The sequence below is a fragment of the Erinaceus europaeus genome, chromosome 10 (genome assembly GCF_950295315.1).
Source record: "Erinaceus europaeus chromosome 10, mEriEur2.1, whole genome shotgun sequence".
Lineage (NCBI taxonomy): Eukaryota > Metazoa > Chordata > Mammalia > Eulipotyphla > Erinaceidae > Erinaceus > Erinaceus europaeus.
This window is the reverse complement of record NC_080171.1, coordinates 117491010-117518873: the sequence shown is the minus strand read 5'-3', so window position 1 is coordinate 117518873 and position 27864 is coordinate 117491010. Positions and strand designations below refer to the sequence as shown.

Below are 27864 nucleotides of genomic sequence, written 5' to 3'. Positions count from 1 at the left end.
ATTTATACTCACATATTCCCTGAGAGGGTAAATAAATACTGGAGTTCACAAAATAGCAACCAAAAATACAAGTGCCACCGGAATTTGATGGTTTCATCAGAATTTGAATGAAACTGTAACTATCCAATAAATCAAAGGAGATACAAATTCAGCTGCTAACCAACTTCATTCACTCATTTACTGATTGACTGATTGATTGATTGCCTCCAGGATTATTGTTGGGGCTCGGTGGCTGCACTATGAATCCACTACTCCTGGAGGCCATCTTTTCCTCATTGTGCTTGCTGTTTGACAGGACAGAGAGAAATTGAGAAAGGAGGGGAAGATAGAGAGAAGAAAAGAAAGTGACCCCCTTGCAGGCAGGGACATAACATTTAGCTAACTCATTATTATTATCATCATCATCATCATCATCATTACTTCCAGGGTTATCGCTGGGGCTGGGTGCCTGCACTATGAACCCACTGCTCCTGGAGGCCATTTTTTCCATTTTGTTGCCCTTGTTGTTATTGTTGTTTTAATTGTTGTTATTGGATAGGACAGAGAGAAATCATAGGAGGACGGGAAGACAGAGAGGGGGAGAGAAAGACAGACACCTGCAGACCTGCTTCACTACCTGTGACTCGACTCCCCTGCAGGTGGGGAGCCGGGGACTCAAACCGGGATCCTTACCTGGGTCCTTGTGCTTCATGCCATGTGTGCTTAAACCGCTATGCTACTGGCCAGCCCCCAGCCAACTTATTTTTTAAATTATATTTTCATTTTTTAATTTGTGATTAGTAGTAGGTTACAAAATTGTGAGATGATAATGTATAGCTCCCCACCACACCCACCACCAAAATTCTGTATCCCCACTCTTCCACTTCCCAAAGACAGCCACGTTGTCAATTATGACTGAGTGCCAAGTTGCCAATGGCAAAACCATGCAACGTTATTTTCTGGACAATTTAAGTTCAAGTCACTTTCTAGCATTATCTTTAATTCATGATTTTTGTCCTGAAGTAGCTATTCACAAGTATAGTTCACATAAGATACTCAGGAGACCTGTGAAATCTGTGACTTTTTATGAAAAAAAAATCACAATACCTATGCTTTCTCTGTTTTAAGGTAGCATATAACTTCATAAAATTTCAAAAAAGAATGATAATAAAAACAACCACTGTGTCCTTGCAAATCAATGAAGATAGATTATTTCATCTAGTCCCCATCTCTTTTAAAAATATTTATTTATTCCTTTTTGTTGCTCTTGTTGTTTTATTGTTGTAGTTATTATTGTTGCTTTTGGATAGAACAGAAAAAAATGGAGAGAGGAGGAGAAGACAGAGAGGGGGAGAGAAAGACAGACACCTGCAGACCTGCTTCACTGCTGGTGAAGTGACTCCCCTGCAGGTGGGAAGCTGGGGCTACCGCCCTTTTTTTACTTGCCAAGTTTAGGGATACAGGCAGCAGCAACAACAAATCTATGCATCATGAGTCAAGGTAAAAAGGATGGTCAGAAACTTATTCAGGGAACTGGGTGGTAGCGCACCTAGTTGAGCTCACATGTGGCAATGCGAAAGGACTTGGGTTCGAGCCCCCAGTCCCCACCTGCAGGGGGAAAGCTTTGCAAGTGGTGAAGCAGTGCTTCAGGTGTCTCTTTCTCTCTCCCTATCAACCTCTTCCCTCTAGATTTCTGGCTGTCTCTATCCAATAAATCAAATAAAGATAATAAAAAAACTTAATCAGAAAATATATGGGTAGCATATTTTGAAGAAAATATATAAATATGTATTAACCAAGGAATATCTTATGCATTTATGTGATTGTCTTCACTCTGTGGAGAAAATATTCCTAATTGAGTATGAACAGGGCTTCCATTTCATTTAACTAAAAACTCTGAAGTTTGTATAGAATTCAGAAAAAAGAAGTCCTTGCTTGTATCAGACTCAATCCATATTCAGTATGTTCAGAACAGCCAGCAAGATCTATGGCTGGGTGTAGTCAGACATTTGTACATGGTACAAAAATAGTGAAGTCGGGAGTCGCTTTACAGGTGGCAAAGCAGGTCTGCAGGTGTCTGTCTTTCTCTCCCCCTCTCTGTCTTTCCCTCCTCTCTCCATTTGTCTCTGTCCTATCCAACAATGACAACATCAATAACTACAACAACAATAAAAAAAAAAAACAACAAGGGAAACACAAGGGAAAATAACTAAATATAAAAAAAATTTTTTTAAATGATTGTTTTTTCATGAGTAGAGTCTCGAGTGGGTAGAATTGAAAGCAGGTAGGCACACAACCCTACCCCCAGCCCCAGTGAGGAAGCGTTTTGCAGTCACAGTCTTGAATAATGATTATATTCAGACATGTCTTGTCCCCCTCAACTCTGACAACACACCCTGGAGGTGCTCGCACACACACTCAAGCACTCTTCACTTCTACAGCAAACAGTATTGAGGAATAACTTGAGTGCTTCAGAGCTTAAGAAGAACAGAGGTATAAAAGGGTTTGCAGTCTTATCATGAGAATGAATCAAACAGGAAACAACCCAGTTTAAAGAACTGAATTACAGATTAGAGTGACTTTTGCAAAAAAAAAAAAAAAAAAAAGAGGGTCAGTGTTTTCCAAATAGTGAATTACTAGGACTTGCAAAAAAAAAAAAAAGTAAAATATTAACAATGACTTTTTGTCTCAATGGGATCTGTCAAAGGAGACTGAAGCTCCATTCTAAAAAATGCCGATGATAGCATGCTTTAGGAAAACATAAAGATGTGTTGTCAGTAGTCTGCAGTCGAATCCTTTGATATTTCTCAGAAATTCACAATTATTGAGTAGGCATGTGCTTCAGTAGAAACACAAGAAGTTTTATTACTAGATTTGCTGTTGCAAAGATCAGCTACTTAATTTTAGTCACCTTGAACAGGATCTTCAACAAGTCAATATTTTGACCTCGACATTTCTCTGGAACTTAGACTTAAGCAGATTCTTCACGAGTAAAGGGAATGAAATCATGTCTTTTATTTCCTATGAATGACTTTCAAAAAAAATCAATAGCTATTTTTGGAGTATGGGCTGGGATAAATTCATGCAGAGTTTTGTCTGCATAAAAATTACATTTGAATCAATATATGCATGATCATACACACCTGAAGACATCAAAATGAAGTTCTAATATATACTATTTTTTAAAACTTGACTTTGCACGCATATGGTTAATATCTTTTAATACCAATAGAACTGATGTGCATTAATAGAAGCACCTTGAGCAGCGGAAAAGGAGACATATCTGGAGAAGCCCTAGTAGTATAGCTCTTTAGCGACAGTTAAAAATAGCATTTTGAAGGGAGTCGGTTTGGTAGCGCAGCGAGTTAAGCGCAGGTGGCGCAAAGCGCAAGGACTGGCCTAAGGATCTCGGTTCGAGCCCCCAGCTCCCCACCTGCAGGGGAGTCGCTTCACAGGCAGTGAAGCAGGTCTGCAGGTGTCTGTCTTTCTCTCCCCTTCTCTGTCTCCCCTCCTCTCTCCATTTCTCTCTGTCCTATCCAACAACAACGACATCAATAACAATAATAACTACAATAATAAAAAAACAAACAAGGGCAACAACAGTGAATAAATAAATAAATAAATAGCATTTTTAAGGCAAACTAATTTCCCCTCTTCTCTCCTTGTTTAATTTGCAATTTCAATGTCCAGTTATCTCTTCTGGGTTTGTTGTCCATTACTGAGTCTCAGTTATTCCACTATTCTTTCTTGGAACAAATACAGTGTTCATACAGAATAACAGGTCTTTAGGGTCTTGTTCCAAGTGTGAAGTGCTGCAGAGAGTCAACCAGGAGCCTTTAGACCAGCAACTGGGTTGCAGCCCATCTTTGCCATCCTTGCTATAGCAGGAATCCTAGTCATGCTCCAACCACTGAGAGACAGACACCTCTTATCCTTAAGTGTCTATTGCAGAACCAGTCCACAGGCTGGCATAGGATAAATGCTTCTTGATATATTTAATGACAACAGTAAATACATAAATGTAATCAGACACACGCAGACAAAATGCTTCAAAGAGAGCAAGAAAGAGACCAAAGCATCTTTCTGCTACTTCTGAAGTTTCGACTGTTTTTTCTCCCAGTGTAGGGCTTGGCATTGTAACTAGAGCCTCAGGCATGCAATGCCTGAATTCAATTCTGAACAACCTCCCTGCCCCTTCAAATATTAGTTATACAGATGCATGCAAGGTGTAATTCATTCAATCAACCGATGACTCTAGGCATGCCGTTTGTCCTTCCAAATCCACATTCCTGCTTCCACTCTGTGTATCTGACAGAGCCTAACTAAAACACTGCAATTCAAAAAAGTCAGAGGCTTTTCTGGGGTAGGCAATAAGAAAAAAAGGTTAGTTCTCAAAGTTGGCTTGGAGTTAGGAAGAGGCAATGAGAGGCAGCTGTCCTGATAGCTGAGAACTCGAACTCCTTCCCCGGTTTCATGTCATATATTCATTCCTTATCAATTTGAGACAAACCTCTTTTTCCTTTGTCGAAAGCAACCCCACTGTTTAGAAGGTGAGATACCTGGAGATGCTGTCATGGGAATCTAAGCTATCCATCCTGCGGGCTATCTGTGTGCCCGCGGTGGCACCAGGTTGACTGTCAATCGTGTCCAGTCCAGACTCTCTGGAAAGGTTCATGATGTGGTTCTGATAGTACATGTGGATGCTCTCCCGGGTAGGAACATTGCCCTGCAGAGAGGGGGAGAGCGAGAGGGAGGGAGAGAGAGAGAGAGCCACAGTTCTCCTGTTGTCTGTGCATTTCCCACCCCAAACATTTCCCAAACAAATGACTCTCAGTTGTCATACACGCCTTGAACAAACGGTAAAAGAGACCTAGTTAGGGTGGGTACTGATGCCAATTCCTTGAATTAGTGGCACCAAATAATGTATATGCTAGTTCGATTTATCTGCACGAGTGAGGGAGTGAACCAGACCACTGCACAGGCCTGGCACCGGGCGGTGGGTGTTGGAGGGCACTTGATCTGGGTCCTCTGGGAGTCTCAGGCTGACAGGTCTGGTGTGCTACGACTTCATTGCCTTCTGAGAACAAGAAATCCCTTCTTTCATGTAGAAAATTTTGCTGAGTCATACTAATCTTCCTAGAATTGAATAATTATTTAAAAGTATGAAATTATTTAATATATATATTCATGCATACTTTTCCATTAAGTAGCTTCAAATCTAACTTTCCAGACTAAACAATATAATCCAAGTCTGCATCTTCTGCTGAGGGAAGGGACAGAAAGAGTCAACTATTCATTGTCTCCTGATTCTCTCATTCCCTCGCTCCTTCTCTCCAGGCGTATGTAGTATCTGTTTGTTATTTTAACAATGAGTGTAGAACAGATTTAAGTTTATCATTTTAAAACAGAAAAATCAAATCATGGGGTAGATAACATAATGCTTGTGCAAAGAGACTCCCAGGCCTGAGGCTCCAAAGTCCCAAGTACAATCCCCCACTATACGCGAGAGCTGAGCAGTGCTCTGGTATCTAAAAAAAAAAAAAAAAAAACAAAAACAAAAAACCTTAAGCAAAACCAAAGCATCATTCAAGGACTGTTTGAAAGGAAAGGATTTTTATCTTAATTAGATCGAGGCTTTTAAAATCTTCATCACTTGAGATAAGAAGCAAAGCACATGCTATTACCAGTCTTACCTTTTTAATTTCTCTGGTCAGCATGCATCTTTCAATTCTCAGAACTGTTGATATGTCAATGTGCTCCCTTGAAATGGAGTTAAGCCAAGTTGTGAAACTATCCACTGTTGCTAGAAACAGGACCCAGGTAAATTTCAAAATATTAAATATCCTCTTGATGATATTATCTAGGAAAAAGGAGAGCAACACGATTTCAAAGGGACAAAATGCCGTCACCCATTTGGCTGTTGTGTGCACAGTGACGTTTCAGCAAAGCTCGACCTGGCTTCCGCCCTGTGTATCTAACAAGGTGTGGGGTGCTTGGCACTTAGCTTGATGGGCGGCATGCAGTAGAAGAAGCTATGGTGGCCTTACTGCACATGCAGTGGCAGCATTGAAAACCAAATTTGGGGGAACAGGTGGTGGCGCACCTGGTTGAGCGCACATGTTATCATGCATGAGGACTTGGGTTCAAGCCCCTGATCCCCCACCTACAGGGGCAAAGCTTCACAAGTGGTGAAGCAGGGTGTCTCCCTGTCTCTCTCTCTCCCCCTTCTCTATCACACCCTTTCCTCTCGATTCCTGGCTGTCACTATCCCATAAATAAAGATAATACAAATTTTAAAAAATAAAAAAAAATTCAGAAGATCTTAAAACTTCATTCTATGAGTAGATATATATATATATTTTTTAATTTTAGTAACACCGGTTTATAACATTGTGCAAGTTTCTGGATTTTAGCATCACATCTTTACAAATGCATGTACCAAACCACACCTGCCACCAAAGGTCTATTGCGGATAGAATATTTAACCTTTGGTTAAAAAAAAACTTTAGAATAAATCCAAATAAAGATAACAGGCTTGGTTCATGGCAGAAGTTGCTTTCAAAGGTTTCCCTCTTATTGACACAGGGATATAAGCAGTTTGAATCTATCCAGGTAACTGGATTTTTTTTTTAATGCTTTTCCTAAGTTTCTTCTTTAAGTAATAATTGCTGATGGAATCACTTGTGTTTACTCAGTAAACTTTGCTGAGTTGCTGTTGCATTTTAGTTTTCATCATTTTTTAAGGTGATTTTTTAAAGAGCTCGGTCCTTACTGAAAAAACGAAGCTATTCATAAACATTCTTTTTGTTAAAGTTATTTTAAGAACTAAGGTGTGCTCACTGCAAAGTTATGCACATCATTCAGGCCTCTCCACGTCAACCAAAGTCCTGAGAGTCCTGGTGACGTGGACCTAGCTGACACGCTCGGAGCAGACTGGGAGAGCACCCATAGACATGTCTCCCCCGTGCCCTTGTAGGAGTCAGCATGAGTGCCTCTTGAGGAGGTTTCACAGATTTTGCTGAACTTATTTGAGGTCAAAATAAAAAGAAAAATGGGAATATCCCACATTAACTATCTTCTCTACTCAGTCACTCTTGCAGTCAATGTGTGTGTGTGTGTATGTTTTTTTTTTTTTTAATGGGTATACAAGGGAGCCTTAAAGATGCCACTGAATTTCCAACAATGTTTTATCTTTTAAATTTTCTACTTAAAATTGGTTTATCTACTGCTTTTTTTGGGGGGGGGACATAAATACTGACTGCAGTAAACTCAATATTTCATGAATATAATGATGAATTAATAATTGTCTTCTAGCTTATTAAAAAGAAAACTAAATCACCACCTTGTTTAGTAAGACCAAAACTAAATCATAACTAAGAAAAACAACTTCAATCCATTGCCTCTTCCCACATCAAAATAACAATAATAACAACAATAATACCAGAGCCAAGAGTCAACATAAAGTCCTCACAGACATATAATTGATGATTATAGCTGAGAATGACTGCAATTTAAAATCATTAATATAGCTATATAAAAGGGTAAGTTTAGCTGACATAAACCTTAGAGCAGGAGTGAACAAATATTTTCCTGTATGAGGCCTGATAGTAAATATTTTCAGCCTTCGAAAAGCCACATGCTATTTCTGACACGGCTCCTTATTTCTGCTGTTGTGGTGAGTAAGAAACCGTACACAGTGAATGAATTGTCTATGTGTACACATAGACAATATTTATGGGCACTAAAATTCAAAATTTTAAATCTTCATACATTGTAAAATACTCTTGTCTTATTAACCATTAAAAAACATAAAAGTCATCTTCAGATAATAAGCAAGTGGAATTTGGCCCACCCAGGCGCTGTATAGTTTGCTGACCCATAATCCATTGTGGTCAAAGTGGGTATCGAATGGTAGACCCTTGTTCTCAACTCATACCCTCTCCAATTTAAAGGTCAGTGTGAATCAGAGTTTGATTTTGAAATTGAAAAAAAAAAAGTTATTTGAGACTCAGGAGGCTTCGGAAGAAGGTGAATTTTCTCTTAGGCCTGTTCTTTCCCAAAGGAAAAGCATCGAGGAGAAGTTCAGCTACAAATGGCGTGATTTCTGGACAGAGTCCAGATGGGGAAGGCAGGGACCAAGAAGAGTTAAAAAGTACTACCTACTGAAGGAACAGGAATCTTGAAGTTGCCAGCTGGTACCTGGGGGAAGAAAGCTGTAACCTGGAAAAGGAGATGGGAATGATCTAGTGAGAAGGGCCTGCTGGAGAAGTCTCTGAGCCTCTGCCAAGCCAGGCCTAGAGGGACCAGCTTATAACAAGGGATCCACTAAGGTGGGAATAGAGATGGCTGACATTCTGTTTGAAAGGAGTTCCTGCCTATGCTGTCACTGTGCTTGTTGCCCCAACCACTGAGAAACTGTGTCCACCAAATAGCCTTGCTTGTGTGCAGAAAGCAGAAAGCAGACTTGATACAGGAGAGCAGACAGACCAGAGGTGCTGCAGTGCCCATAGGACAGCAGTTCTGTGAGAGAGAGAGATTTCTTTCCACCTACATTCCTGCTTTGCTTTTTTTTTTTTTTTTTTAAGATATTGAGCAAGGTCTATGTTTCCTCTAATGTGGATAGATCTAATTGTTCAGTAGACATAAAAAGAGAGTCTGAAACTGGGAGGCTAGCAGAGTTGAGGTTCAATGCCATTTTATATATTTTGACAACTTCTTTTTTCTTTCTCACATTTATGACATTTTTATAGCGGGGGTGAGGATGAGCATAATTATTTTACTGTGTTGTTTTGGTGGTCCTGATAGTAAAAACGAAAGCTGCTGTAAAGTTGGAGATGTGAATGACATACACTTTGATTAAAAGCTTAAAATCAGGATTTTGATTTAAAATATTTTTAGCTGCAGACACTTTAGGACACAGTGGTTAAGGACACAGATTCTGCGTTCAGAGTCCACGAGTTCAGACTACAGCTCTGCCCTTTAGTGTAGAGCTGATAAAGTTAGCTAATGACTGCCTTAGTTCTCTTTATCTGCTGGATGGAAAAGAGAGTTTTTGAGGGGACTGTAAAATTCAGTATGTCTAAAACTCTTGGAAAAGTGCATGACAAAGAAGACATGCAGTCTAGTGTGTCCGCCACTAGCACTGGACAAGGCTTTAAAGCAATAACAGAACATCTGGTTTCACATACTTGCGAGTCAAATCATCTGGAAATAGAGGGCAGGTTAATGAATTGTACCACAGAGGGTTTTTTTGCACAGCGTTTGGAAAGTCTCTCTCTCTCTTTTTCCTTTTACCAGCAGATGGCAGCGTTGGAAGTACTTGTGTTTAGAGACTGAAAATCTTTCCTCAATCTAGAGAGATAAAGGAAGTGGCATACTTGTGCAACTAGAGGCATATGAGTTCATTTCATTTTTGTTTTGTCTTCCATATATATATATATATAGTTTTTATTTTTTCCCCTGCATGGAGACATTTTCCACACAAGCCTTTTCTATGTGGCATTCAAATGACACTGTGGGCTGGGAGTAAGAGGACATGGATTCTGTCCCTGCAATCATGAGTAGTTGTCGGATTCTGGACAAACTCACTGGGTTTGGTTTTCCTCTCATAAAACAGAAGGTTGGCCCAATGCTTTTCCAGTCACTCTCATTCCTTCCCTTCTACTTACCTCTCATTTATTTCTCTTTTCTCTTTATGAAATAGTTTCCAATATTTCTTTGTGTGTACCTGCATTCAGACAGCTTCCACGGGACCTTTACAATTCGCTCCCTAAAAATCACTTTCATAGAAACTTTGACAGAGGGATTTATGAACTCACTATAATTGACCATTTTATCGAAACCTCACCATGTGTATAAAGGTCAGGTTAATATTTAGGGATCACTTTGCAATGTAACTAGAAATGAGATTTCAAGGGACACTGATCACTGAGCTCTAGTTCAAAAATGGTATTTGATTCATGAAGTTTTCGTAGCCTTTCATGAAATAACATCTGGGCAAGTATCTTTTTCCAGGTTCCCCCGCGTCATATTTGCCTTTATATCATTACCTGGCCCATCAGATTTCTTCTTTGTTGGCTGATCCTCTTGTGCTTCCCACACCGCAGGTCCTGCTAAGTGTGTTAAACAAATATGAGTTAGATATTCTTAGGGTAAACTAAATGCCAATAAGATTTTTTTGGGGGGTTAAATGGACATTTTTAAATAAATGTAAAGCATTCTGCCTATTTTAAGAGTTGCATGGGAAAAGTTGTAGGAATTTGGTCTTCTGTCCATAATAAAAATAACATTTTGGAGATGGGCAGAGCCCACCCCACCACCAGCGCCCCCCGACAAATCTTTCTGGCTTCCTGTTGTTAAATGGCCTGAGTTCAAAATACTTTTGATATTTGAAAAAGTTGAAAAAAGAATAAGAAAGAATAATATTTTGTGCATGTTAAAATCATAGGCTATTAAGGAGAAGAAAACTTTTCTTTTTTCTTTTTGCCTCCAGGGTTATTGTTGGAACTTGGTGCCTGAACTACTGCTCCTGGCAGCCTTTTTTTTTGGGGGGGGGGGCAAGACAGAGAGAAACTGAGAGAGGAGAGGAAGATAGAGAGGGAGAGAGGAAGATAGACACCTACAGACCTGCCTTACTGCTTGTGAAGCAACCCCCCTGCAGGTGGGGAACCAGGACCCTTGCTTAGTACTATGTGAGTTTATTTTGGTGCCTTATTACCTGGCTCTGAGAAGAAAAAGAAAACTCTTTATGCCGCCTAGAATGTAGGAGTTTCATTCTCCATAGGTAAGTTAAAAAATTTATTTATTGGGAGTCGGGCGGTAGCACAGTGGGTTAAGCACACAGGGTGCAAAGCGCAAGGACTGGCGTAAGGATCCTGGTCCCCAGCTCCCCACCTGCAGGGAAGTCGCTTCACAAGCGGTGAAGCAGGTCTGCAGGTGTCTCTCTTTCTCTCCCCCTCTCTGTCTTCCCCTCCTCTCTCCATTTCTCTCTGTCCTATCCAACAACAATGACATCAGTAACAACAATAACTATAACAACAAAAAGGAAATACATAAATAAATTTAACAATTATTTATTATAAATGAGAGAATGAGTCAGGAAGGAAAGGATTATCAGATCTTTGCTTAGTTTAGGTATAAGGTGGAGGACTGAACCTGCATACTCTGGGCTTTCAGGCATATAAATTAGTGTCCTAACATACTGAGCTATCTTCCTGGCCTCTGCAAATCTCCTTGTGATCTGCTGTTCTTATTTTAAGAACCATAGAGATGGCAGTGTTGCCTAGAGCCTGCTCCCTCCACAATACTCACTCTCCCCAGACCCTTTTCTCCTTCGCTTCTGTTCATCTCTTGCAGACCTTTTTTTCTCTTTGCGTCTCTGTCGGAGCGCTGTTTTAGGGTCCGTGATCCAGGCTTGATAAACAAACTGAAGGGAGAAGAGTTCAGTTATTTTCTGACATCAATCATTTGAATTAAAAGAAAAGGAACCAAGACCAAACTTTCTGACTGGTGAAAATGTTTTTGTTCTCCCAAGAGTAACTAAATAACCCTCTCTCCCCTGTTTCTCAATATTCCCAGGTGACCTATAATATGGTTATTATAATAAAGTAAAATGTGAAAAAAAAAGGACATCGTAGGAACAGATTTCACTTGGTATCACAAACCATCATGAGATCCAGCGAACATACAAGCTACCCTCATACCAAGTTCCCACATACCACCACTCGTGATACTTAGTTCTTGATTCTCCTGCATTTCACACAACAGGGACAATCCAGAAGTCGGACTAAAGTAAACCCAGCCATTACCAGCAACTTGAGAAAGGACTTTATTGATTAATTAGTATTTGGAAAGGGAAAAAAAAAGCAGGTAATCAGGTGAAGGCTGAGAAGATATTCCAGAATGATACAGAAAAGAAACTGTTGGGATTTTGGTTGCCTTTCCTATTTTCATTCAAGAGCTGAAAATAGTTGCATTATTATAACCGATGACTACAAAACAATGATTTTTTTTTAATGTAGGCCCACCCATCAGGTGTCCCGCTTCATGCAGGAGAAACAAAAACAGAAGCCTTATACACATGACCAGCCATATACAATATAGACAGATAGTCACCAAGCCAAGCAGGCATGCTTCTCATGCACCTGCACACACACCTGTATCTCAGGGAAGCTGGGTTTTCTATTACTATGATTGAAGACTTTTTTTTTTGGTGGGGGGTGGGTTGTAAGCCAAGACACCTCCATTTCTATTCTAAATTATTTTCAGATTTCTGTAATCTTTGAAAAACACAGTGTAAGGAAACTGTTGGCACTATGTTAGCAAAGACAAAAAGGGTTCAACTTGCCCACATATAGAAATATAAAGGTCATAGGCTCCTGAGTCAGAACATTTTTTTTTTAAGATTTATTTTTTTTATCATTGATAGAACTCAAGATATAAAGAATTAACACAAATATAAAATTTTTACTATTCTTCAATAATAAACTCAGGAGAGAAAAATGTATCCTATTTATGACAAACTTGCTCTTTTTTTTTTCCCCCAATAAAAAGATGGGCTGGAACATCAAGGACCAAATGAAAGAATTTATAGAGATTTCTATTAAATATTTTTATTGGTAATTCTATTAATAACCTTCAGAGATTATTAATAAAATATACATGAATAGAAGCAAATTTGTTTTCACAAAATAATGATTCTTTACAAAATTTGGATTGCTAATGTAAATTTTCATGTATAAGGGAAATATATAGTGACATTTCCTTTAAAAAAAAAGAGCATCATAACAGTATTGTTTCTAGATAACTAAAGGATTTCAAACAGAAGAAAATAAAAGTAAGACAGGGTTGGTGAATGTAATCAGTACAGAAGTTGAAGAAATTCTTTCGCTCCTAATAAAAAGGAAACCACTGGAAAAAGGAATGAGGGAACGGGATATTTAGGATAGAATTGAAGAGGTGTTATAGAAAGGATGAGTTCCATCAAGATTTTGAAATTTTTTTAAGCTCCTACATCTGATTCTTAAATTAAGTGTAGCAGTGCCTTTTTATTGAGGTGACAATTTGGGCACTACAAGTTAAGAGGAAAAATGAAATCCTGTGATGAAATCTTTATTTGTAGGTAGGCATCCTACTGGTAATGTCTCTAAATATCAACGCTCTGCAGTTCTACTGAGAAAGCCTTAGGTTTACCTTAGTTTGACTATTTCAGTAAAAGAGAAGCAAAAAATCCTAATTTACTCAGTCAGGAAGTCATTTTCTTATGGAAATCTCTCCATTCTTACTTGGTAGCTGTGACTATCACCCAATCATCCAATCTGATAAGTCTCTCTAAGGAATTAGACACAAACACCACTTACCATAACTAGGAAGACAAAAACTGTGCACAACGACATGTTACGTCTCCAAACCGGCCCATCTCTGATAGGCATTCCCCACTTTATCTTGTGAGTGATTTTTATCTTAAATGTTATAATATCAAGTAAGGGACAAGGTATTCATTTTACTATATCAGATTTGCCCTGCAAAGGGGCATTTGTTCTGTAAAGCTGGAGAAAAAGTTATTGAAAAGGACATCCTTCAATGAAGTTGGTAAAAGGCTCATGGGTTATCTTTGTTATGCTGTATGGAAGGTTTCTTTTTTAAAAAAGGAAGGTGGGGGTAATTACAAACTGACCTTTCACATATATAATTTTAAATATGAATGAAGAGGCTCATATAATAGCTAGCAACGTGACAAGAATGTCATAAGAACAACAATAGTGAAAGTTAACAAAAAATCAGAATCCTAGCATTTTAAAAATATTAATTTATCTGAAAAAAAAAAGGAAACCCTAGATCCTGCTACTCCAAGTGAACCAGGAGCTGTGCGCACGTGGGAACAAGGGAGAAACAGACTTTCAGTTCTCACTGGACCTGCTGAATCTACATAACCTGCATTTAAATGAAAGTTGCAGGTAAAATGTAAAAAACAAAACAAAACAATAAATGGTGTCCTCACTGTGTAAACCATCGGAAGAATGCAAAGACCCAAGTGTTTAAGTTTGTATCCCAGATTAAAATAGGAGAAAATGTTTCATATAAAATATAGGAGCAGTAATTCCTTATTTAAAAATTCTAACTACAATTTAAGAAGCAGAATAATTTCTTTGATGTTTTAATTAACAGATATGTTCAAAGCAATTTCTTCAGTGCTATTCCTGAAGATTTGGGAGTGAGGAGTTAGCCAGCCAGCAAGGCAGTTCAGCCAACTGAGGTGGTATACTGACTAAAAAAGTGGGCAGACATATAAAAATATAGACAAATAGTTATAGAAATAATAGTCAACCCATATCTGTGACCTTGGGAGCACTATTGTAGCTTCCAGTGGAGGGAATGGGGACACAGAAGTCTGGTGGTAGGAACGGGTGCAGAATTAGACCCCAGTTATTTTATGATTTTGCAAATCGAAATTATCACTAAGAAAATTTAAAAAAGAGAAAGAAAGTGAATGGAAAATAGAATTCAATTTAGGAAGAAAGACTTAAAACTAGCCAAAAAGGAGATGGTGCAAAAATGAGTCTTTCATTAGCTTATTTGTAATTTTACCAGCTTTCTGAGAAAAGAAAATCATACTTTTTACACATCAAAACTGATGCATGCAATCAGATGTGACCCTTTCAAAATGAGGTGTGACTTAGGCAACACTAGGAGGACCGTAGATATGCATTTGCATTTTCTCTTTCTATTTTTTGATAGGCTGGTGGTCTGTCCACTAAGAAGCCACGCTCTCAAGCAATACGAGATTTGACTTCTCAAGGGTCTTTTGGGAAAGGTTTGCCTGATGTTTTAAATTGCTATAGTCCATTCATTTTTATGAGATATAGAACAGGGAAAATGCAGATTGAGGGCAACAAGGATCTGCTTGTCTAAAGTTCTACGGAGCAGAGGGTCACACACCACATATCCGAAAACATCAAATACCTTTGAAGCTCTGATTAAATACTGAAGAATAGTTTTGGGAAGTTTAATGACAGATTTTGGCAAGGCTAAAACGGCTGATGCAAACTTCCCAATAGCTCTCTACAAAGAAGGACAAAGCAAGAGTAATTAGTAGAAAAAAACAAAAACAATAGGTTAACAGTTTTAACACATGACGTCCGTGTGAGATCCTTTCTACAATGATATCAAGTTGGTTAAAATGAGCCCATTATGGAAGCTAGAAGGAAAAGTGGTCTTGTTGGAGACTAGAAATAAAAGAGATTAGTCATCACATTGCAATCCAGAAAGTGGTGAAGATGATCATGTTCTCTCCTTTGCTGCATGAAGAATGATCATTAGAAGAAAGCTCATTAGAATAAAAAACAAAGCCAGCTCACATGTACACAGACACGAATTTCAAGAAACACTCTGAACTAGCATTGGGGACAGTGAGAAAAGACCAGACAAGGTGCTTCTATTAACATTTTAGTTCTTCTGTTTCATTGGATGGGGTGGGGGGTAGATACCACATGCCAACCTGAGAAGATGTGGCTAGGAAACTCATAGTGGCCTGAGCATGGAGACTTATGGCCTGTTGGGCATCTTATATATACTTATATATGCTTTACATGGGGAAAAAAAAGCACTCCTAGCATGTGGCTACTTAAACAACAACAACAACATCTTTTATCCCAAGTATCACTTTAATGACAAAGTCCTGTTTAACAAAACTTGAGTGTATATTTACTGAATGAGCAAGATTGCTGAGAATGATACTGCAAGTTCTGAAAAAGAAGGACAGTTAAGCTGTTAAAAAGAAAACAAACAAACAAAACCACACTGGGGCCAGGTAGTGGTGCACCTGGTTAAGCGCACACATTACAGTGCGCAAGGATCCAGGTTCAAGCCCCTGGTCTCCACCTGCAGGGCTGCAGATGTCTCTTTGTCTCTTTCCCTCTCTCTGTCTTCCCTCCCCCTCTCAATTTATCTTGGTCTCTATTCAAAAGCAAATAAAAAAATAAATTGTGGAAGACTTCTATTATTTTAGTAATTTCTCAAAAACTTGAGCAACACAAATGATACTGATTTTCAAACTACAAATCAATATGTACATGACTGTCTCATTGACTATTTCACAAATCAAAGCTTAAATCCAAGTCCTCAAATAATCCAGAAATCTTCTTCAGCTCCTACTTGCAACAGAAATGTCATGCTCACCTGAGGAAATTGTACTTCTCATTTAGAGCACCAGAAAAGCTTTTGATGCAAGGGAATAAAGACAGACCCAGGGGAAATAAATTTCTCACACAGCACGAAAGGAAATAAAAACAATTTTAGATGTGAATTTGAGGCTTCTGGGAGCTGTAATGCAAATGACTATAACAGAGACTATACCCTGCAACCAAAGTCTGCCACAAAGAAAAAGAATTTTCTAACTAGCAAAAGGCATGGCCTTCTCACCCCCACAATTACCTGGAAAGCGGACTTTCGTGGAAGTTCTTCATCTTCCTTTCTTTGTTCTTCCTCTTCCTCCTCTTCACTATCCGTTTCAAACAAATAATAATCTCCACTCCTGACCACTAAGTAAAACAAAATATGTGCTTATTTCTTGAACGAAATATGAAGTAATTGGGGCGTTATTACTGAAATGCCCCCAAAAAGATTCACAAATTATCCATAAACAGACTCTATAAATAAAGAGTTGTTGGTAAAGGTAAAATGAACATAGGAATAGAACTCAATTGGGGCTCTTGCTATAAAGCTGTGGAATAATTGGGTCTAGAAGTCAGGAGGCCATATCTACTCTGCATAGAACTGGTCCCTACTGTGTTCCTGTGTGCCTGTATTCTCTTCCTTCCTCTTTCCAAACTGTACGTAGAGCGGCTAGCAAAACAGCTCACGTGGAAAGTGTGCTACTTCATCAGGCATGACTCAGGTTCGAGCCCAGCCTCCAACACACTGGAGAAAGCTGTGGTCTCTTTCACTCTTGCTCTCTCCCATTACCTTTCAGTTTGTGTCTCTGAGGGAAAAACAAAACAAAAACAAAACAAAAACACGTGTCCCCAAGCAGTAAATTCTCAGTGATGACAACAAAACAAATGGAACTTCCCCAGCTGCATTGGGTCACTTTACAGTGAACAGTTTTGGTACCAAAATGAACAAAACAACTGAGAACTCTGACTGTTTCACAACTCAGCACCTGAGTGGGACCTTTAGAAAAAAGTCAAAGTGCAGTAGAGTCTTTGGTTTTTATCTGAATGGATCCAACTTATGGAAAAGCCATATGACGATTTAGGACCCAGATGATTTAGGACCAACAATCAATGTGAATCTTCTATTTCACTTTCTACAGCACAAAACTAGTTTCTTTGTGTGTGCCATAAGAGGTATAACCTATACCACAAGGCATTGAGTTTAAAAATATTAATACATTGCCATGAGGAGGGAATGGACTGATACCATTGAAAATATAACCAAGACAGAACTATAACCAACTCTATTTCCACAATGATGTGGGAGACAGTACAGTAGGCACAGTCCCTGTGTTTTTAGCTCTATCAGATGCATGACCTCAAAGAAGCTCCTTAGTCACTTACTGATGTCTGAAGAGAGTTTAAACACATGGGTGAGTATATATGGCCCAAGAAACAAATACATGCACGGTCCTCGCCTCGTTAAATACTGCTCCTACAAAAGCAGATCACCGTTTTACAAGATGGGAGCAGAGAAAGTTAAAAAGGTCAAGTGATGCAAAGAAATTTGAGTGTCAACTCTTTATCAGTTTGACAGCTAGTTGGGAGTTTTATCAGAGAAAAGTGACCCAGAAAACACATTTCTAGTGACTATATCATTTTGTAGGAAAGGATTTCTATTTTCAAGTCGTATTTGAATTTTCAATGCAAATGAGGTTAAGTCTGGGACAACATAATGTGATGTGTTCGTTTATCTTCCGGACTTATACATGGTAAGATAATGGAAAACCTTGGCTTGTTTTAGATTGCTGCTTGAATATTACTAAGTATGGCCAAAAGGTAAGTCATTTTGCCCATGATTTCAGATGTATCTGAAGCCTCCATTCATGAAGATGCAGAGTGAATGAACTAGGCCTTATATCCTTGAACAGAAGCACTGTGATTTGTAATTTTTCTTTTGAAGAAAGAACCAGGCCCAGAGTACTGGGTCTAGGCCTGAGGAAATAAATGCAATACAACATAAGGTAAGAATAAGCAAGAACAAACCAAAGTCAGAGCATTACGTTTGACAGTGAGGAAGACCATTAAAGTAATGCTTTCATGTAAGCTTAGAGATTTGCAGGGAAGTTACATCTCTGTCCCATTTGGGGAAAATAGAGTATTACGAGATTGAGCATTTTACCCTCATTATAGGACCGAGGCTCAAAAGTAGCTTAGGGTTTATTCAATCATACCTTCAATGACTTATACTCATGTTGACACTGAAAGCCCAGTTTTCTTCCCAAAAATCTCATTGACAATGATTTTATCATTAAAAATCTACCAATTTGTGAGAACTGGGAATAATGCATTTTGAATAGAAGGAAATATTTTCTTAAAGAGATACTTTCTTAGTGTTATTTTTTTAAAATAAAATGTTGTTGAAAAATCTTAGGAACATAATAGAGATTAGTCCCTTTGGTGTCAGTATTAAGAAGTTTTGTTTGCTGGTTCATATCTTGCCTCCAACCTGTGTCCATACCCACATCATAGATTAAAGCTATCGATGAACTACTGGGAGTGAAAATCATTTTTAAATCCCACCACCTATACCGAGAAATATGGCCCTACATTTTAGACAGGGAACAATGGCCAGTGATTGTTGCCCATAATTTAGCAAGTTCTGAATTCACACGCAAACATACAAAACTGGAGTGGAAGGTATCATTGAACGGCAATAATGCAGCACGTGTGCACATAGGTATGGAAATGGGAGTTTTGCCACCTATGAAGCAAACTAAAACCTTGAATGGTCATCAGTAATATGAATAGCATAGAAGCACTATTATACTTCTAGATTTACACAGGGTATTCCAAATACACATATTTTTATACCAACCATGAATTAGAAATCTTTACTTACAAGCCCAGAGCTTGAAGAGATTAAAACAAGGGCTTTTAATATATATATTAAAAGATCTACAGATCTGTTTTGGAGATCTACAGATCTGTTTTGGAGATGATTATAGTATAAAAAACAAACAATATGGTCATTCTTTGTCATTCACCATAGAGTTGTCACAGGAAACACATCGTATAGAAACCTTTTAACACCAGTCAGAATTTAATTTCCAAACTATGAGTTCCACATATCCCTGCATTATTGCAATATAAATAATTGAAACGAGGCACATCTAATTTAATAAGTTTTCAAGAACTTGATATAATGAGGGTGAAATGAATTAGAAATCTACAGTGAATAACTTTCATAGGAAGTTCTTTAAATTATTACCAACTTTAAGATGATTATCAAAGACCATATCCAATTCCTTCCAAAGTACAATGTTTCCATGAGTAAGATAACCACAATTATTGCAATGGGAATTAACCCCAGGGGAAAGGTTAAAACATCCAGTATGACACAGATTTGAAATGGATAGGTCTCTAAAACTAGCAAAAGACCCTTTAAAAATCAGAAAACAGGCACAGTTTACTTGTGACTTGATAGTCAATAGGCACAGTCACTGCTAGTAGGTTGTTCAACATGAGTAATATGGACAATGCGTTGAGTCACACAGAATTTTAATTAAACCCTTTGTCATCTGAGTTGGATTATAAGTGAAATGAAACTTTATAATTTGTGATTTTTGTTTCAGTTATAAGGCTAAAGTTCATTATTTAGAAATAAATATACTGTCCAGGTATACTCAACACATTAAAAAAAAACTTCATTAAAGTGGCTTGCTGATTTTGAAAAATTATTTTTTGGGTGAGAGAAGCTAAGTGCCAAAACAAGGTGAACATAATTCTGGGGAGAGATTCTGACTCAATTTTCTAGTGATTCTGAAGATTTCATGAGTGAAATTCCTCTAGTCAACATGAGATTTTATGACCATGGTGAAATTCCTTTTCTGATTATATTAGTTGTCCTTAGGAAGGCACAATACATGCCACAAAGCTGAAAGCATTACAAGTAATTGCAAGATAATTGGTGCTTATTAAATAATCTGATCAACTAGAGGAAGGTCAGATTGAAATGGGTCATTCTGTTCTATTGTTGATCAGTAGTGAGTGATACCTTTCTGTGCTAAGCAGAACAAATATAGTCATTGAGTTCCATTAATTCCTCATTTTTTTATGATTAGAAGAGAAATACACTGAATCTATGTGGCCCTCAAACTCTTCTTTTGAAAAATTATTTTTTGATACTGTTGTTAATTGGCCATGGCTGAGCTGCAGGTGGTTGGCCGCTGTTTACTGGATTTGAAGTATATTCTTAAGACATTTTTTGAAACTGGGAAGGGGTCAGGAAGAGAAAATAAATGCATTAGAGGTTATCTTCATCTTTGTACTTAATACATCACCAAAAAAATCTCACATGCAAATCAAATCAAAGCTCTGGGAGTCAGAGGAGGGAGGCTCATTGGCATTCAGGCACAGTGCCTTACAAAGAGGGTCATACACACAGAATATGGTAACCATCCTGAAGTCAGAGTCTAAGGTGGAGACAAAACTAATTTTTTATGGATTTTCAGTCATAAAAATAGGCACTCATCAGCAGCCTTTTAAACCTTAGAACTGGAGAACATAGTAGTCAAGTCTTACTCCTTGTATGAGCTCATAAATGTTGCTCGGGAGTTCACAAAATGCATACTTGACTTTCTCCAGTCAGAATAGCAAGAGCTGATTCATTTCTCTGGAAAACAACTGTTCACAGACCTCTGAGATACAGTTACATTCTCACAATTTTCCTACACTTTGACCCCCTATCAAGTCACAAGGATGAAACCATGCATGGAACACACAGGTAATGAGGACGCCTGAATTCTGGTCAAGGATATAAGGGTTAGAATTGATGAAATTGTAAGAGGATCAAGAAAACCTACTGGAAGCATGATCAACCCAAGGCCGCCACCACTGCTTTTTTTTGCCCTTGGATTTCTGTTTGTCTGCTTCTCCTAAAATAAAATAGGTCCAAACATTAATTTTTGTAAAGTGAGAAAACAAAATTTGAAAACCATGCTTTAATGACTCAATTGTTAAGTCTAGATAAATTGCAAAAAAAAAAAAAAAAAAATACACCAGAAGTCAGGAAAAGGAACTAAGCTGAATCTGAAAAGTATTGGCAGTTAGTTTTGCGAGGTATTTTGCTGGGTATTCTATCAACATTATGCCACATTTTCACTTTCTTCTTAGTAACTGAGGGCAGATAAAGAAATGTAAGAAGGGATTATCCATCAAAAAATGTATGCATTTTCTATTGAATTAACAGAAAAAGTATGTTGCCCAAGTTTTATCGAAGAATTTAGTGGCAAACAACTTAACAAACATGCAAGAAACATTTCTGGTATGCTTATCTTAATGCATGTCTGGGAGGTAAAAATAAATGGTGATTAATAGATACTACCTACTGGGAGATTCATTTCATATAGAAAAACATGCAAACAAGTGTACGAAGCCTTTTAAACTTAATTGGTTATAACAGATATATCATTAGATAAGACAAATAAATATTTCATCTTGCGTTTCATTGAACATGAAATGATTGGGTTTACTCTATTCGGATGCCACATAGAAGATTGCCTACATGTTTTACATTTATATAAAATACATAGGAATCAGAGACAAAATCAAATTGTGTGTCTATAATGTCATCCCTAAAGGAACTTAAACACAACAAAACAAAGTAATGCTCAGTTTATAAAGACACAAATCTAAGGAAGAGAAGCTAGCTTATATGTTGATTAGAGATATCTTGAGGAAGACTAAATACTTGTATGTAAATCCATGGACTCATTTGCCATGTATTTTTATCTGACAAATATGTGCCATTTACAGTATGAAGACAAGACTTAAAAGAAAATGCATTGAAGATATTGTCATAATGAAAAGCAAAGTTACTTTAATGCTATTTCCTTCCATAACATGCTATTATTATCCATCCTCAAACTACTTGAATAAGAAGAAAATGTCTTGACATACTTTCATCATCTTCTTCAGAGAGCCTTTGGATATCCTGGCCTTCCCCTGACTCCTGGGTCAAGCTCAGCATCCTCTCCTTACCCTTTTTGTATTTCTGTTGTCTGGCCTTGATGCGATCCATCCTGAAAAATAAAATAGCAGGATCAGTGCTGAGGACACACCATACTCATCGTCTGGTCAGTACTTGGAGTATACACTTTCATGGATACTGCTGGAATCATGAATGAAGCTGTAAATCTTTTGGAATTATGAATGTCTTATTAGCAGTAAATATCTCCTTCCATTTAAAAACATACCCAGGCAATTTCAAACTACATCAATGCTAATCTCAAGACAATAGTCAAGCATACTTATGCCAGGGTCTAAGATATGTACTATTTTATAGTCATTTATACTTTGTACGGTGCCCATTTTGAACATAGACTATGAGGGAAAACAAATCCTTTATTATTTCAGATTTTATGTTCTTGAACAAATGAAAAATTCTGGAAAGTCAATACAAAGTTAAAAGTGCGACAAAATTGTTTTTTTTTTAATATTTATTTTATTTATTTTTCCCTTTTGTTGCCCTTGTTGTTTTATTGTTGTAGTTATTATTGTTATTGTTGTTGTTGGATAGGACAGAGAGAAATGGAGAGAGGGAGGGGGAGACAGAGAGGAGGAGAGAAAGATAGACACCTGCAGACCTGCTTCACCGCCTGTGAAGCGACTCCCCTGCAGGTGGGGAGCCGGGGTTCGAACCGGGATCCTTATGCCGGTCTTTGTGCTTTGCGCCACCTGCGCTTAGCCCGCTGTACTACAGCCCGACTCCCAAAATTGTTATTTTTATAGATTCAGTTTAAATAGCTAGAAATAGTACTACAAAGAGCTGTACCATTTTGTATTTACATGATATGTATGTGTACTTCACATCTTCATGAAAACAAACATGCTATAGGATAGTGTGATTTCATTTAGCAAATATGTTTTTATTGACTTATTAAAAATTAATAGCTACTTCATAATGGTTTACATGATTATAAGATTACATGGGTATAATTTCATACCTACAACCAAAGTTTTTTTAAATTTTTTAATATTTATTTATTTATTCCCTTTTGTTGCCCTTGTTGTTTTATTGTTGTAGTTATTATTGTTGTTGTTATTGATGGCATCATTGTTGGATAGATCAGAGAGAAATGGAGAGAGGAGGGGAAGACAGAGAGGGGGAGAGAAAGACAGACACTGCAGACCTGCTTCACCGCCTGTGAAGCGAACCCCTGCAGGTGGGGAGCTGAGGGCTCGAACCAGGATCCTTACACCGGTCCTTGCGCTTAATCTGCTGTACTACGGCCCGGGCTCTCCTGCAACCAAAGTTTTATCCCTTATCACACTTCATCCCTTCTAAACAAATCATAGGCATAGAGATAGGTTGGCTACTTTTCCCTTTTTTCCCCAAGTTCATGTGTTTCAGTCATCTCTATTCCGCACAGGAGCAAGGTCTCCCAGCAGCTTCCTTATCTCACTAAGCATAATCACCCTTAGTTCCATCCATTTATCCTTGAAGGACACAATAGCATCTTTTTAAATTAGCAAATAATTCTGTGTTTGTGTGTGTGTGTGTGTGTGTGTGTGTATGGGGAAGCTTAGAAATTAGATCAGAGAATTTGGAAGTTAGATCAGAGATGGTATTCTCTGATCTAATTTCTAAGCATTCCCCTCCCCACACACAGAATGATTTGCTATCAACAAAACAGAGGACCCCCCAACAACTTCATCTGCACTATTCCAGTCCTTAGGTCCATGATTGGTCAACAATTTGTTTGGCTTTGTATTTTAACTCTCTTTTCAGCCACCAGATTCCAGATGCTAGCAGGATGAGACCAGACTTCCCTGGACAGACAACCCCACCAATGTGTCCTGGAGCTCTGCTTCCCCAGAGCTCCACCCCATTAGGGAAAGAGAGAGGCAGGCTGGGAGTATGGATCAACCTGTCAACACCCATGTTCAGTGGGGAGCTATCAGGGGAGGGGAGGGGATACGGAGTCCTAGTGATGGGAACTGTGCGAAGTTGTACATCCTATGGTTTTGTCAATGTTTCCTTTTTATAAATAAAAAAATTTAAAAAAAAGAAAAGAAATCAGATCAGAATAGAACAAGGCTGTCCTCAGCATATTCAGGAGATTTTTCTGAGTGGACTGAGAATAACATTTTGGGGAACGTGTTCTAGGTTCTGAATTTTATGGCCAGCAGCTCTTAAACCTGACAACCAAATATATAAATTTACTTCCAATCTTCACAAGTTTCATTCACTGCAGGAAAATCACTCTAAGAACATTCTCTACAACTGACCAAATAAGATTTTTTCAAGTGTCATCAGTGGGTCAATTTAATATTTTCCCAGAAATTATGATAAAATAGGCCTTGTGCTAAATATGAATAAATATGAGCCCTAGGACACATCAATGGGGTTCATGGTTAATGGTATTTATATACTTTCATATTTGGGAGCTACTCTCTGTTTTATTTATTTATTTATTTATTTATTTATTTATTTATGCCTCCAGGGTTATTGCTGGGGCTTGGTGCCTGCATCACAAATCCACTGTTCCTGGAGACCATTTTTTCCCCTTTTGTTGCCCTTGTTGTTTATTATCATTGTTGTGGTTATTATTATTGTTGTTGCTGTTGTTGGATAGGACAGAGGGAAATCGAAAGAGGAGGGGAGACAGAGAGGGGGAGAGAAAGACAGACACCTGCAGACCTGCTTCACCACCTGTGAAGCGACTCCCCTGCAGGCGGGGAGTTGGAGGCTTGAACTGGGATCCTTATGCTACCGCCCAACTCCCCTACTCTGCTTTAATCAAAACTTTCACAGACACTCATCTGTTGTTGGATACCTAGGTTGCTCCCAAGTTTGAGCTGTTATAAACTGTGTTGCTATGAACATAGGTGTACACAGATCTTTTTGGATAGGCGTGTTTGATTCCCAGGAGAGATCAGAGGGTAGGTCCACTTCTAGCCTTGTGAGAGTTCTCTAGACTGCTCTCCACAAGGGCTGGACCCATTTACATTCCCACCAGCAGTGCAGGAGGGTTCCTTTGCTCCTACCTCTCCAGCATTAGCTGTTGCTATGCTTTCTAATATATGGCATGTTTACGTGTAAAATGATATCTTATTATCTTTATTTGCATCTCTCTTATAATAATGACTTGGAGTATTTTTTTGATATATTTGTTGGCCTTTTGGATCTCTCTGGTTAATACTCTTCCCCCCACTTTTGGATGGGATCATCTTTTTGTTGTTGCTAAGTTTGGTGAGCTCTTTAGATATTTTTGTTACCGCCTTTTCTATTCTGTATGACATGTAAAGATCTCTGCTTAAGGAGTCTCTTTGTTTGAGTGGTGGCTTCTTTTTCTTTTTCAATTTTATGTAGTCCAATTGGTTTATTCTTGTTTTTGTCTTTCTTGCAGTTGTACTTGTTTCATTAAAGATGCCTATGAAACTTAGATGGAAACAGTCTGCCAAGCCTTTCCTCTAAGTATTTGATAGGTTTTGGTCTAGCATCCATGACCTTGATTCATTTCCAGTTTACTTTTGTCTATGGTGAAATGTAGAGGTTCAGTCTCATTCCTTTGCATATTTCAACTCAATTTTCCCAACATTATAATAGTCTGAACTCCCTTGTCAAAAATTAAGTGTCCATAGGTGTGTGGGATTATTTCTGGGCTTTCAATTCTATTCCACTGGTATGTGTGTCTATTTTTGGTCCATAACCAGGCACTTTTGATGACAATGACCTTATAATATAGTTTGAGATCTGAAAGTGTGATACCTCTAGTTCTGTTCTCTTTTCTCAAGACTGATTTAGCAATTCTAGGTATTTTATGATTCCAGATAAACATTTGTAAACATTGTTTGATTCTCTAAAAGAATTGGTGGGACTTTGATGAGGACTGTATTACATTTGTATATGACTCAGGACAGAACAGTCATTTTGATGATGTGAATTCTTCCAGTCCATGAACATGGGATATTCTCTCTTCTTCTTTGTATCTTTCTCTGTTTCCTTGAATAGAGACTCATAATGTTTAGTATACAAGACATTCACTTATTTTTTTAGGTTTATTTCTAGATATTTTATTGTTTTTATTGCTATAGGGAATGAAGTTGATTTCAAGGTTTCTTCTTTTCTGCCTTAGTGTTTGCATAAAGAAATGCCAACAAGTTTTGTATATAAATTTTGTAGCTGGACACTTTAATGTATTTTTTTTTAATACTTTTTAGGAGCTTCCTGCTGGATTCTTTAGAGTTTTCTGTGTATACTCTCATAGCATCTGAAAATAGTGATATCTTAACTTCTCTTCCAATCTGTATCCCTTTCATTCCTTTTTGTTGCCTGATGCGATGGCAAGAACTGGCAACACTATGTTGAATAGTAATGGGGATAGTGGGCAGCCCTGTCTACTACCTTCTCTAAGTGGGAACGCCTTTATTTTCTTACCACTGCGTATTTACTGGCTGTAAGTTTACTGTATATGGACTTTTTCACTACTATATAAGGACTTTTTCATCTACTCCCATTTCTTGTAGGATTTTGATCAATTACATTTATCTACTTAACCCATAGACATAGAGAAAATTTAGTGATTTAATCTTTACAAAAACCCAGGTAGAACTGTGAGCTCCAATTTAAAAATAGGAACTTGCTATTCAGAGTGTGTAAATAACTTGCTTAAGGTTCCAAAGCTAAGACTTCAGACTGGGTACTGCTTATCCAAGATGACTCCTCTTCATAACATGACAGCTCTCATTCTTGAAGATCAGATTGTTTGTTTGCTTGCTTTTACATTAGCAGTTTGTAGACCTAGTTCAAGTGAGTTTCTGGATATTTGTGAAAATTAACATGAATAGTTTTTCAGGGAGAAAGACTCCTCAAGAACAAAGAACTGATTGATGAGATTACACACCTCACAAATAAAAGAGTGTAAACTAAAGTCTACTTACTGTCGCTTTAGCTGATCCATTGACTTTTTCTCTTCTTCAATTCTTGCCTTCACAGCCTTCACAATGGTGGCCTGGAAAAGTTCTGCTCCTCTAAGGGAAAGTCATAAACTGAAAAGATTAGTATTCTCATTGTTGTGACCAACCTTTCCCTGAAAATGATTATTTAGGGTTAGAAAACATGGCATTCCTTTTCGAGCATTGAGTAGTCTCTTGGCTGGGAGGCCAAGAGTCATTCCTAAACCTTTCCAGTGGGTCAGGATAGCACAGCATAATGTGCACTGAAGTCTGGGTGGGTGGGTGGTTCCATACTGGACCACTGGCCACCCTAAGAGTCTCAATAACTTTCCTGGGAATCATTCTTCCCTGCACAGCCTTTCCTCAGAAACCTATGATGTTGGGGCAAATCGGAAGGTGACTGGAGTTTAAGGAGAAGAAGATGGTATTTTAGTCGTAATAGTCATACAGAAGAAAGTCCACTAAATGAAAAGAGACCAAGTGGAAGAAAAGACAAATAGGAAAGGTCTGGAAGAAGGCTGGAGTCACACGCTGCCCCACCTGTGATGTTGGAAACAACAGACAATTATGTTTTTTCTCTGTTTTCAGCAATTTCTTCTTAAAATTAAAGGAAGGAGGATGGATATACTCTAAATTCTGGAACAGGGGTAAGGGGAGTTTTTTTTTTTTTGACAAGGGTCCTCTTGATATTTTTAATATCATCTGTAGGCCACACTAAACTATCAATTTAAAAATTAACACTTAATGTTGCTATGAAAAATGTTCTGAGTTT

The 27864-nt window shown here is 38.0% G+C and overlaps 1 protein-coding gene across 9 annotated transcripts in view; it reads right to left on the bottom strand.

Moving 5' to 3' along the window:
- The window catches only part of PIEZO2 (piezo type mechanosensitive ion channel component 2), a 414090-nt gene that overhangs the window by 41582 nt on the left and 344644 nt on the right, over window positions 1-27864 (bottom strand). For 4 of the 9 annotated variants that reach the window (XM_060200658.1, XM_060200657.1, XM_060200654.1 and 1 more), the window contains 8 exons: window positions 27078-27167; window positions 22092-22213; window positions 20996-21067; window positions 16411-16517; window positions 11290-11404; window positions 10029-10088; window positions 5673-5839; window positions 4539-4705 (listed from right to left, as the gene is read on the bottom strand). In XM_060200658.1, coding sequence (XP_060056641.1) covers window positions 4539-4705; window positions 5673-5839; window positions 10029-10088; window positions 11290-11404; window positions 16411-16517; window positions 20996-21067; window positions 22092-22213; window positions 27078-27167 — 900 coding nt within the window. Of the gene's footprint in view, window positions 1-4538; window positions 4706-5672; window positions 5840-8142; window positions 8200-10028; window positions 10092-11289; window positions 11405-14940; window positions 15040-16410; window positions 16518-20995; window positions 21068-22091; window positions 22214-27077; window positions 27168-27864 lie in introns of all 9 variants that reach the window. The other 5 variants (XM_060200651.1, XM_060200655.1, XM_060200656.1 and 2 more) reach the window with 4 other exon arrangements.